General features: G+C 38.4%; 1 protein-coding gene across 1 annotated transcript in view; it reads right to left on the minus strand.

The window, feature by feature from the left end:
* The window catches only part of LOC120856988 (serine/threonine-protein kinase TNNI3K), a 330,300-nt gene that overhangs the window by 200,149 nt on the left and 117,829 nt on the right, over positions 1–12,322 (minus strand). The window contains exons 12-17 of the mRNA XM_040232554.1: positions 3,981–4,067; positions 3,351–3,407; positions 2,307–2,399; positions 2,163–2,220; positions 1,847–2,041; positions 1,019–1,123 (exon numbers count right to left, since the gene is read on the minus strand). Coding sequence (XP_040088488.1) covers positions 1,019–1,123; positions 1,847–2,041; positions 2,163–2,220; positions 2,307–2,399; positions 3,351–3,407; positions 3,981–4,067 — 595 coding nt within the window. The remainder of the gene's footprint in view (positions 1–1,018; positions 1,124–1,846; positions 2,042–2,162; positions 2,221–2,306; positions 2,400–3,350; positions 3,408–3,980; positions 4,068–12,322) is intronic.

Genomic DNA, 12,322 nt, shown 5'->3' on the forward strand with positions numbered 1-12,322 from the left:
TTGAGTACTGGAGTCTATGGGAGTTTTACCTGGCTCTGTTGTGCCAAGTATAAAGGCTTCGAACATAGTAGATACCTAAGTAGTTGTTGAACAAATGACTGGCATAATTAATGAATATTTAGTAGTTTCAGAACTGTGGACTTTGTATAAAGGGTCATACATGGGATCTATTTGAACCTTATTGACAACCATAAAATAAACATATTGATTTTGAATAATCTGACTTCTTTCATAAACTAGTGATTTATCAGATTTTTCCACCTTTTCTCCTTAGCATCTCTGGGATTAGAGAGAGATGGCTCAAGGAGCTCCCTCTTTGGCAGTGAGAAATGAACAGTAGAGAAATGAATTCTTTACTGTATACTCAGCCTCTGACTAAAACTGTTCCATTTTGTGTATCAACCTCCCTGTAAGACTTTGCTTAGAGAAAGCATTCACTACTAAAATAGACAAACAAACAAACAAAAAACCTTGGGATTCCACCACTGAGACACAATAATTCTCTATTTGTTTCAAGTCTCCTTTCCACATGAAAACATCTTCATGTGATAGTGAGGTAAATGAGCTGCTGTGTTTTGGCTGAGTTTGTTCTTATAAGAAAAATACCAAAATGTTAGCACAAAAGTAGTATTTCAGACAATTTTATATCAGGTCCTCCTACAATACCTAACTTTGAATGAGACATGACATTCTATAATAATTATCATTGATCTCAATCCTTGATCTGACTCTAGTGGCCTGAGAACTAGCTAGCTGTTGAATTGTATAGATGTTATAATCTTTCTGGATATTTTTCATAGATTTGAAAGACCCCTGAGAAATAGTTATACAGCTTTATATTTCTGTAAAAGACAATGGTACAACATTCTATTGCCTAGGCTAATGGTAGCCCATCCCCTCACCTACAGAGTAGAAAATTGTATCCTACAATGAATATAAAATGTATCTTCACTGAAATCTATCTTAGACTCCTGGTCAGTTACACAATTTCAGGTTCATTATTTAGGGGGAAAAATACCTGTTTAAGTCACGGTGAATAATTGGCTGTGTCAAGTTGTGAAGGTATTCCATACCTTTGGCAACATCTACTGCAATGATTAATTTTGACTGCAAATCAAGTATCCTAGAATTTAAAAATAAATTTAATGAGGATGAAATGGTCAAATCCAATACTACATCTTTTAAAAGAAATCAATAGTGTGTGTAATTTGTTATTCTGTACAATTTCAGCCTTTTTTGCTTGATTGAAGGTTAAGCTAAAAACTCAACAAATGTGGAAAAATAGCTTTTCTACACTTGATAATGCTTAACTATAGATCAATCCAGATACCAACCCCTCTTATTTAAACATTCAACTTGATTTTATAACATTTATAATATTACACTTAATTTCTTTATAATAACATAAAAAGGAAATCTAATTACTAAGTAAAAACCACATTCTAATTATCATATGCATAGATCTAGGAAGTTAATTCAAATTAGACTTGCACAAGATTATTCTTTCTTAAAACTTTTAAAAATAAATACTGCGACCCCTAGTAATTATTTTATTCTGAGCTTACACATATCTGCTTTCCTGGTACATCAAATTTAGCCTAATTATTCAGTTACTAATTTAAATTCCTTGAATTTGTTATCTTAAACTGGATTCTTAAGAAAACGTAGAAGTCTTTCTATTTATTAAAAAATAATTATTGGGCATAAATTATTAGCCATCTTTAGAATGCTCCATTTCCTAAACCTCAGAGATTTCAGAAAGCAAAGTCTCATCTAAGCAGAAAGCATATGAGGTTTTGTAACTGTAATTCCAATGACATGCAAAATGATAAATCAGTGACCATACCTCTTCTGTTCATGAAGGAGGGAGAATAGGGAACCCCCTGATATGTACTGAGTGACAATGGCAAACTGGCTGGGGTCATTTAAGCAAGCACCCACAAACTGAATGATGCATGGATGGTTAAGCCGGCAGAGAATGGACACCTCTCGGCAAAACATATCCACATCCGACTTGGAGCAGTAGGTGTTGGCTCGGTAACTGGAAAACACACCAATAGGAAGTCTTCAGTCACCAGATGAATCAAAACAAGGGGCTCACAATGCGTATATTTCTCAACGTTTACTACTCAGATGCTAAAATTTCTCATTTGCTTGCTTACCGTTTTATAGCCACTATTTTATTTCTGCATCGTCCTTTATACACTTTCCCAAAAGAACCTAAAATTGTGTAAGACAAACAAGTAAACACATGTTATTATATGGAGCTCATTAAACTAAAACAGACTAGTATTTTCTTAAGTTACCTGAGCCGATGATCTCATGGAACTCAATTTCGGAGAGCTGAAGATGGAAATGTGAAGGCAAGCCAGCCCTTAACAGGAGAACATCTGCCTTCTCTGCAAACAGGAATTGTTATTTTATATTTTTTAAAAAATAAACAGCAAACATGTGGATGTTTAAACACACATGCACATATATGCTTAACCAAAAATATCTTTCCCTAGTACCATTTAATTTTCCAACTGTAACTGACTATTTGGACATACAAAAACCTTATCATAAATGATCCCTATCTCTGTGCATTAAAAATATGTTAGCTCTATGCCTTTGCTACCTGACCTTTGTTATCAGGGCTGAGAGTTTATACCTGATTTGGCCAACCACTACTTGTCCGTATGATGTGCAACTCTAGAATACAGTTCACATCACATCATGATAAAGTCTTATCTGGTCAATCCCTTCAACCTGTCACAAAAAGCTTAGTCAAATAGCCATAAATTCGACCTTAAAGAGATACCAATTAGGAAATAAGCATGTGAATCATTCAGAAGACACATTCAAAGCCAGAAATAATTTTTTAAAATTTCAAACTCTAAATAGTTCCATATAAATTTACAGTTGTATATGTTTTACTTCCCTGATTCAGTGGTAATAATTTCTGTATGTAGTATACATTCAAAAAGTTACCAAAGTATTACTTATTTGGGATCTCTTGAAAAATAATTAATTTTTTTTCAGTTTTTTCCCTATGACAATCCTATTACCAATTCTTATGAAAGATATTAATAGTTACAACTTAACTTTCATTAAAAATACAGAAGTCTATGAGAATTTGATCTTCTTTTAATATTCATACGGATTTCTCACTGTTACACCTTCATGAACTAAGAGGACATATGCAAAATAACAGCAGATGAGGTTAATTGTTGAAAGAATGATCTACTAATAATATTACTTATGCCTGCAAAATAGTCATTTGTAATATGTAAGACAAAATAGGAAGTTATCATATTTGAGGCAGTAATTAGTCAGTAATAAAATATAACAATTGTCCCATATTAAAATACCTTTTGTCATGCTTTTGATCTTCCCCAAAGGAGATGGAACAGACACATAGGAGCCATCTGAAATCAAATTATATTATAGAGTTAAAAGTAGCAATGATTTTTCCTACATAAAAGTTAAACATTATACAAAGAAGCACATAACAAAAGAAAACTTGCTAATAACACCAAGTGAGAGTGTAACTTAAGCCCAGGTCTTTCTCTGGACACTGAAACTGTATAGCAAGTATTTATTTAGAGTGTACATAAAATGATTAAAAATAAAAATCCAAGGTCTAGCAGACTCCAGCAAATTTAATTTGTGTCTGCATATGAGTATTCTCTGTCCTATCTTAATAGATTGCTGAAAGGGAAAATGACTGCTCAGCTTACTAGGCCTTCCCAGGCATGTACCAGCCTCATAAACATCCAGTCCGTGGGATGTAAAACGTGGAGGAACTGCAGATGGGTGAGTTAGAAAGTAGCCTAAGTGGGGGCTTCTTTATTTTCAGCTTTACTCAGACATAAATTTTCTTAAAATAAAGCTAATCTGATAGGCCTTCCTCCTGGACCTTTAAATGTTGCTAACAGAAACACAAGTTTACCTTTGGCCACAATATCACTACAATGAAAATTTAAAAAGAAAGAGGGTACCTCCTCCAGGCTGAGAATATTCATTACAGGGCAATTCATCCTGATTTCTCTTATAATGTTTCAGAAGTGTGACAATTGCATCATGTCCTTTATGAAAAGACAAAGAAGGGCAAAGGGTCTTAATTCTTATTTGATCTATTCAGCTCACCATCTAATTGCAAAATAACCAGAGGTAGCTTGAAACAGGATGAATCTTAAGAAGTAATACACTGCAATAGGAATTGAGAACTTTCATTCATGCATTCATTTAAAATAATTCATTAAGACTCCACCATCATTTTGTAACATATAAAAACATTGAATCACAAAGTCATATACCTGAAACTAATATAATATTGTAAGTCAAGTACAATTTAATTAAAAAAAAAAGACTTATATGTGAGGCACTATTTCAAGCACTATGTTGGATATGGGGGATGCAATGAACAAGGCAACTGTGGTCCTACTCTCACGAAGTTTAGTGTAATTGAACAAACAATAAGAATTGTAGAATTACTAAATGAGTAAACATCAAGTGCAATGGGAGTATATAAAAAGATCATGATTAGAAGAGTGAAAAGTACATTTGGTAACCAGGAAGGAGAGATTTATTTGCTGTGACTGAGCATTACATTTGACTGGCAAGTACAGTATAACAAGGCATTAAGATAATTTCCATAGATTCCTGTGGCAGGAGACACCTGGCTGTCTACCAATATTTGTAGTTCCCATTCACAGAGTGAATCTGTCACTGAGAATGTCTGCCCATCCAGGGACAAAAACTCTGTATCCCCATTGCATCTAACTGTGGCTTTGTGAAAACTACCCATCAAATAAATACGAGCAAAAGTGATGTCATTTCCAGGTCTGGACTCTGAGAAATAAGTGAGTCTTCTCTCCTCTCCCTATTTGCTAGGTGGATGTGGAGGGCTCTGAGACCATATGGGAGGGGAAAAAGCAATCCACTGACCAGAAATGCATACCCTGAACTGTAATATGACTGAGAAATAAATTTCTATTACATAATACCACCAAAATTTGGGAACTTGTTAATTGTACTATGAACTTAAAATTACAAAGAATAAAATGTCAAATTCTCCTTGAGTAGACAGACAATTTTCAATAGAACTAAACTTTGATACTATTTTATGCTTTAACTGTGAAAATAATCTACTGTAGCTAATTTATACAAGAAGAAAACAAAGTCAGCCTTAAAGACCCTGCCAAGAGACTTGTGAATTGCAACAGAACTCACTGTATAAAGGGCAAAATTTAGAAACTGAAAAAGTATAAATGCTTATCTATCATGAAGTGTTCATAGTTAATATGGCTTTAGATACATTTAGCTAGAATATAGAGAATATGCTGTGAATTGTGCCTGCTTATTAAATCCTCCCTTCAAAAAATTAAAATTAATAGAGCATGAAGAATCACAAGATGAAATGATTAAGATATTTATCAGCACTAAAAGCTTTTTAAAATGCAACCTTTCAGACCCAGATTCAAGTTAAAAAAAAAGAAAACAATTGTTTTCTTTTCTATGATTGTTTAAACTTGCAGAAAAACATATTTACAGTTAACAACTAGTGTTCATTATCTTATCATCTGTAGCAGATCAATGGTTTTTTCAAATCATCGAAACAGGTAAGGAGGGCATGGCAAACCACTTCAATATTTTTGCCTGGAGAATGCCATGGACAGACGAGCCTGGTGGGCTATGGTCCATGGGGTTGCAAAAGAGTCAGACACGACTGAAACAACGTGGCATGCACACATGGGTGATGAAATAATGGGAAACTAGTACCATCAGTATTCTTTTACCGGACTCTCATGTGCTCACAATCAAGGAAACTGCAAAACATGGAAGGTATAAGCCAACAGGTAAATTTCTAAAGAAAGATCTACTAATCAGAAAGAAGAGATAAGGTAAAGAGCCCCAAATGGGAGAAAGCATGACATGTTCAGAAGATGAAAGACGGCCAGTTTGGCTGGAGCATCACAAGCCAGGATGAGTGGTCCAGATTTAGCTGGAGAAGTACATGAGTGTACATCATGTGGAGGAGGGCTTTTCAGACTTAACTGTGTGTACAAGAATCCCCTGGAGGACATGTTAAACCACAGATTCCTGAGCCCTACTCTCAGAGATTCCAATTGAAAAGGTCTATAGTGGGATCTGAGAGCTGCTTTTCTAACAAAGTCCCAGGTGAGGCTGATCAGTAATCCACACTTTAATACTCCTGATGTGGAGCTTTACAGCTTATAGGTGAGGATAAGGAGTCTGGATACTAACGCAGAGAAGATGGGAGACTGCTGGAAGATTTTGATTAATTGAAGGGCATGATTTGTTTTTACTTTTCAAAAATATCCTTGTTTACAGATTAGAGGTGATGAGACTTCTTCATAAGGCTGTCGTAAAGATTAAGAGAGATAATAGATGTAATATGCCTAACAGTTCTAACATATAAATATGCCTTTTGGATTTTTTCACTGCTTTCTTGCCTTACTATTTTGCTTCAAAATGTAAATGAACTTGGAAACTCTATTTTTGGAACTTCAGATAAATTTTCTAAATCAGCTCAGTTCAGTTGCACAGTTGTATCTGATTCTTTGCGACCCCATGGACTGCAGCACACCAGGCCTCCTTGTCCATTGCCAACTCCTGGAGTTTGCTCAAACTCATGTCCATTGAGTCGGTGATGCCATCCAACCACCTCATCCTCTGTCGTCCTTTTCTCCTCTCACCTTTAATTTTTCCCAGCATCAGGGTCTTTTCAAACGAGTCAGTTCTTTGCATCAGGTGGTCAAAGTATCGGACTTTCAGCTTCAGCATCAGTCCTTCCAATGAATATTCAATACCAGTTTAAATACCAGTATATTCATTTTCTTTGCTATTGTTAATTACCACAGATATAGTGGTTTAATTCAACTCTACTATGTTGTAGTTTTGGAGATCAGAGTCCAACATGATTCTCACTGGGCAAAAATCAAGCTGTTGGCAGGCCTGTATTCCTCCTAGAGGCCCTAGGTAATATCAATTTCCTTTCCTTTCCTTTTCCAGTTTCCGAAAGTGAAAGTGAAGTAGCTCAGTTGTGTCCGACTCTGCAGCCCCGTGGACTGTAGCCTACCAGGCTCCTCCCTCCATGGGATTCTCCAGGCAAGAATACTGGAGTGGGGTTCTATTTCCTTCTCCAGGGGATCTTCCTGAGCCAGGGATCAAACCCGGGTCTCCTGCATTGCAGGCAGACGCTTTAACCTCTAGTTCAGTTCAGTTCAGTTCATTTCAGTCACTCAGTCGTGTCCGACTCTTTGCGACTCCATGAATCGCAGCATGCCAGGCTTCCCTGTCCTTCACCAACTCCCGGAGTTCACTGAGTTGCGTCCATCGAGTCAGTGATGCCATCCAGCCATCTCATCCTCGGTCGTCCCCTTCTCCTCCTGCCCCAAATCCCTCCCAGCATCAAAGTCTTTTCCAATGAGTCAACTCTTCGCATGAGGTGGCCAAAGTCCTGGAGTTTCAGCTTTAGCATCATTCCTTCCAAAGAAATCCCAGGGTTGATCTCCTTCAGAATGGACTGGTTGGCTCTCCTTGCAGTCCAAGGGACTCTCAAGAGTCTTCTCCAACACCACAGTTCAAAAGCATCAATTCTTCGATGCTCAGCATTCTTCACAGTCCAACTCTCACATCCATACATGACCACTGGAAAAACCATAGCCTTGACTAGATGGACCTTAGTCGGCAAAGTAATGTCTCTGCTTTTCAATATGCTCTCTAGGTTGGTCATAACTTTCCTTCCAAGGAGTAAGCATCTTTTAATTTCATGGCTGCAGTCACCATCTGCAGTGATTTTGGAGCCCCAAAAAATAAAGTCTGACACTGTTTCCCCATCTATTTCCCATGAAGTAATGGGACCAGATGCCATGATCTTCGTTTTCTGAATGTTGAGCTTTAAGCCAACATTTTCGCTCTCCTCTTTCACTCTCATCAAGATGCTTTTTAGTTCCTCTTCACTTTCTGCCATAAGGGTGGTGTCATCTGCACATCTGAGGTTATTGATATTTCTCCTGGCAATCTTGATTCCAGCTTGTGTTTCTTCCAGTCCAGCATTTCTCATGATGTACTCTGCACATAAGTTAAATAAGCAGGGTGACAATATACAGCATTGATGTACTCCTTTTCCTGTTTGGACCCAGTCTGTTGTTCCATGTCTAGTTCTAATTGTTGCTTCCTGACCTGCATACAGATTTCTCAAGAGGCAGGTCAGGTGGTCTGGTATTCCCATCTCTTTCAGAATTTTCCACAGTTTATTGTGATCCACACAGTCAAAGGCTTTTGGCATAGTCAATAAAGCAGAAATAGATGTTTTTCTGGAACTCTCTTGCTTTTTCCATGATCCAGTGGATGTTGGTAATTTGATCTCTGGTTCCTCTGCCTTTTCTAAAACCAGCTTGAACATCAGGAAGTTCACAGTTCACGTATTGCTGAAGCCTGGCTTGGAGAATTTTGAGCATTACTTTACTAGCGTGTGAGATGAGTGCAATTGTGTGGTAGTTTGAGCATTCTTTGGCATTGCCTTTCTTTGGGATTGGAATGAAAACTGATCTTTTCCAGTCCTGTGGCCACTGCTGAGTTTTCCAAATTTGCTGGCATATTGAGAGCAGCACTTTCACAGCATTATCTTTCAGGATTTGAAACAGCTCAATTGGAATTCCATCACCTCCACTAGCTTTTTCATAGTGATGCTTTCTAAGGCCCACTTGACTTCACATTCCAGGATGTCTGGCTCTAGATGAGTGATCACACCATCGTGATTATCCGGGTCATGAAGATCCTTTTTGTACAGTTCTTCTGTGTATTCTTGCCACCTCTTCTTAATATCTTCTGCTTCTGTTAGGTCCATACCATTTCTGTCCTTTATCGAGCCCATCTTTGCATGAAATGTTCCCTTGGTATCTCTAATTTTCTTAAAGAGATCTCTAGTCTTTCCCATTCTGTTGTTTTCCTCTATTTCTTTGCATTGATCACTGAAGAAGGCTTTCTTATCTCTTCTTGCTATTCTTTGGAACTCTGCATTCAGATGCTTATATCTTTCCTTTTCTCCTTGGCTTTTTGCTTCTCTTCTTTACACAGCTCTTTGTAAGGCCTCCCCAGACAGCCATTTTGCTTTTTTGCATTTCTTTTCCATGGGGATGGTCTTGATCCCTGTCTCCTGTATAATCTCACAAACCTCATTCCATAGTTCATCAGGCACTCTATCTATCAGATCTAGTCCCTTAAATCTATTTCTCACATCCACTGTATAATCATAAGGGATTTGATTTAGGTCATACCTGAATGGTCTAGCGGTTTTCCCTGTTTTCTGCAATTTCAGTCTGAATTTGGTAATAAGGAGTTCATGATCTGAGCCACAGTCAGCTCCTGGTCTTGTTTTGTTGACTGTATAGAGCTTCTCCATCTTTTGTTGCAGAGAATATAATCAATCTGATTTCGGTGTTGACCATCTGATGATGTCCATGTGTAGAGTCTTCTCTTTTGTTCTTGGAAGAGGGTGTTTGCTATGACCAGTGTGTTCTCTTGGCAAAACTCTATTAGTCTTTGCCCTGCTTCATTCCGTATTCCAAGGCCAAATTTGCCTGTTACTCCAGGTGTTTCTTGACTTTTGCATTCCAGTCCCCTATAATGAAAAGGACATCTTTTTTGGGATGTTAGTTCTGAAAGGTCTTGTAGGTCTTCATAGAACCATTCAACTTCAGCTTCTTCAGCGTTACTGGTTGGGGCATAGACTTGGATAACTGTGATATTGAATGGTTTGCCTTGGAAATGAACAGAGATCATTCTGTCGTTTTTGAGATTGCATCCAAGTACTGCATTTCGGGCTCTTCTGTTAACCATGATGGCTACTCCATTTGTTCTAAGGGATTCTTGCCCACAGTAGTAGATATAATGGTCACCTGAGTTAAATTCACCCATTCCAGTCCATTTTAGTTCGCTGATTCCTAGAATGTCGATGTTCACTCTTGCCATCTCCTGTTTGACCACTTCCAATTTGCCTTGATTCATGGACCTGACATTCCAGGTTCCTATGCAATGTTGCTCTTTACAGCATCGGACTTTGCTTCTATCACCAGTCACATCCACAGCTGGGTATTGTTTTTGCTTTGGCTCCAACCCTTCATTCTTTCTGGAGTTATTTCTCCACTGACCTCCAGTAGCATATTGGGCACCTACTGACCTGGGGAGTACCTCTTTCAGTATCCTATCATTTTGCCTTTTCATACTGTTCATGGGGTTCTCAAGGCAAGAATATTGAAGTGATTTGCCATTCTGTTCTCCAGTGGACCACAATCTGACCTCTAGAGGCCACCAAAATTCCTTGGCTTGTGGCCCCCTTTCTATATCTTCAAATCCATCACCAGCTGGCTGAGTCCTTCTCACATCCTATCACTCTGGCTTCTGCTTACATTTTAGGAGCCCAATCTTACATTAGGCCCATATGGAAGATCCAGGTTTATTTTCTCTGTTTCAAAGTCAGCTAGTCAGAAGCTTTAATTCCATCCTCAACCTAATTCCCCTTTGCCACTTGCTATGTAAGGCAGCATACTCTCAGGTTCCAGTGAACACGACTTCAGCATCTTTGGGGGCCATTGCTCTGCCTACCAAATCAAATCTCAGTGTGCTTATATTTGCATGTTGGTACTGCTTTTCTTTCTTCTGCACTGCTAATGACCATTTGAGCCTCAGGCAAATTAGCACCACCACCAAGAATTTCCCACAGAATTAAAGCACCCCTTCATCTGTCCCACTGCTAGATTCTTACGCTCTAAGATTTTATCTGCTCCTATCCACACTATCTGATCCTACTTAAATAAGACCTGTGATACTTTTGAAATTGTTATTTTACTTAATTTGATTTTTAAGTGTTTGGGACCAGGAAGAACAGAACAAATCAAAAACAAATCTTTTTTCTTATTTCTGTTTTTCCTAAGAGAGGCTCCTGTGGGGAAAGAAAAGAACCCAAACCATAAGCACTTACCCAAGCACAACAAAGCTTAAATCACAGAGCCCACCTCCTCACCAGTCTCAGCCACTCTGTTGGACTGACAGTGGCTGACAGCTGAGAGGGCCTCCTGCTTTCCCTAGTGAAGCAGAAAGCCACATCTTGAATCTTGAATGCCTCTGTGAGTCCGTGATCACACCCTTGATGTTACCTTTCATCTCAACAGCTCTCTTGGCTCCACTTTCTCTGAGCAGTTTTAATTTCCTGCCAGCACAGTGGAACAATTTGCTGGCATTTTCCTTAGGATGCTTTTCATCAAGAGCCTAATGAGTGCCTGGGTTCTGGCGGATGATAAGCACGAGGCTGCCAGGGAAATGCCAAGAGGCCCCCTTGGCTCTGGAAGGCATCTCTGCCTGACTTCCCACCTCCTGCTGCATGTACGGGCAATTCTCCTCCACTAGCATTGCTCTGACAAACTACCAGTGTGTGCAAAGAAACTTCAAAAGCACTAGAGCCCAGTACCCTGATACTTGGCTGTGAGGGGTTAAGCAGAAAAAGGCCTTGATGGAACTCACTAAATGGACTTGTGAGCCAAACTCCTGATAATGGATAAACCCAGATAACCAAGGTACACTAATGGAACACATCCAGAGATAATCGAAGTTCCACTAATTAAATAAAATGTTTTCCCATATCTAAGAATTTACTATCTACATCCAAGTGTTTTACTTAAATAGGAGGTTGCTATGTTATTAGCCTAATGCAGTTATAATAATGATTTGCACTTTCAGACTATTACTCACGGGTGCCCTTGAGGGTTTTGGCATATGGGATTCTTCCCCGCTGGCTTGCAGTCACTTTCATTTCCAGCTCCCTGCTCTTCCACTCCTGTCTTTATTCCCCAAGCCCCAGGCTTCGCCTTTAATGTCTTCTTCTTATGTTCCTTTATTCCTTACATTAGGAATGATTTTCCCCCCCCCACCCCAAAATTTCTGAATAGCTCTTTATTTTAAAACCTAAGTTGTCCTTTAAGGCTACAAGTCCATCCAAAGGGCTGGAACACGGACAGTTTAGTATCTATATTGTGGCCACATACACAAAAGAGGATTCACAATTATTTGAGAAAGGAAAAGTACAAATGTTATTATTTCCCTATAAGGTTGTCTGTCAGTCCCTACCATTTCATCCTAGAAACAATGAATGTTGTTCACTGCTATGAGAAATTATTTTAAGAACACAGAAGAAAGCTTGCCATGAAAATCATTTTAAAAACTAGATCTAAAGATTAATGGTGAATGACACCAGTCTTAAGACCTTCTCTGACTTTCCGACTGTGAGGCCCTATGGGTCTGAGATTAAGTAGAAAAC

This window comes from Oryx dammah, unplaced genomic scaffold, assembly GCF_014754425.2.
Source record: "Oryx dammah isolate SB20612 unplaced genomic scaffold, SCBI_Odam_1.1 HiC_scaffold_28, whole genome shotgun sequence".
In the NCBI taxonomy this organism is placed as follows: domain Eukaryota; kingdom Metazoa; phylum Chordata; class Mammalia; order Artiodactyla; family Bovidae; genus Oryx; species Oryx dammah.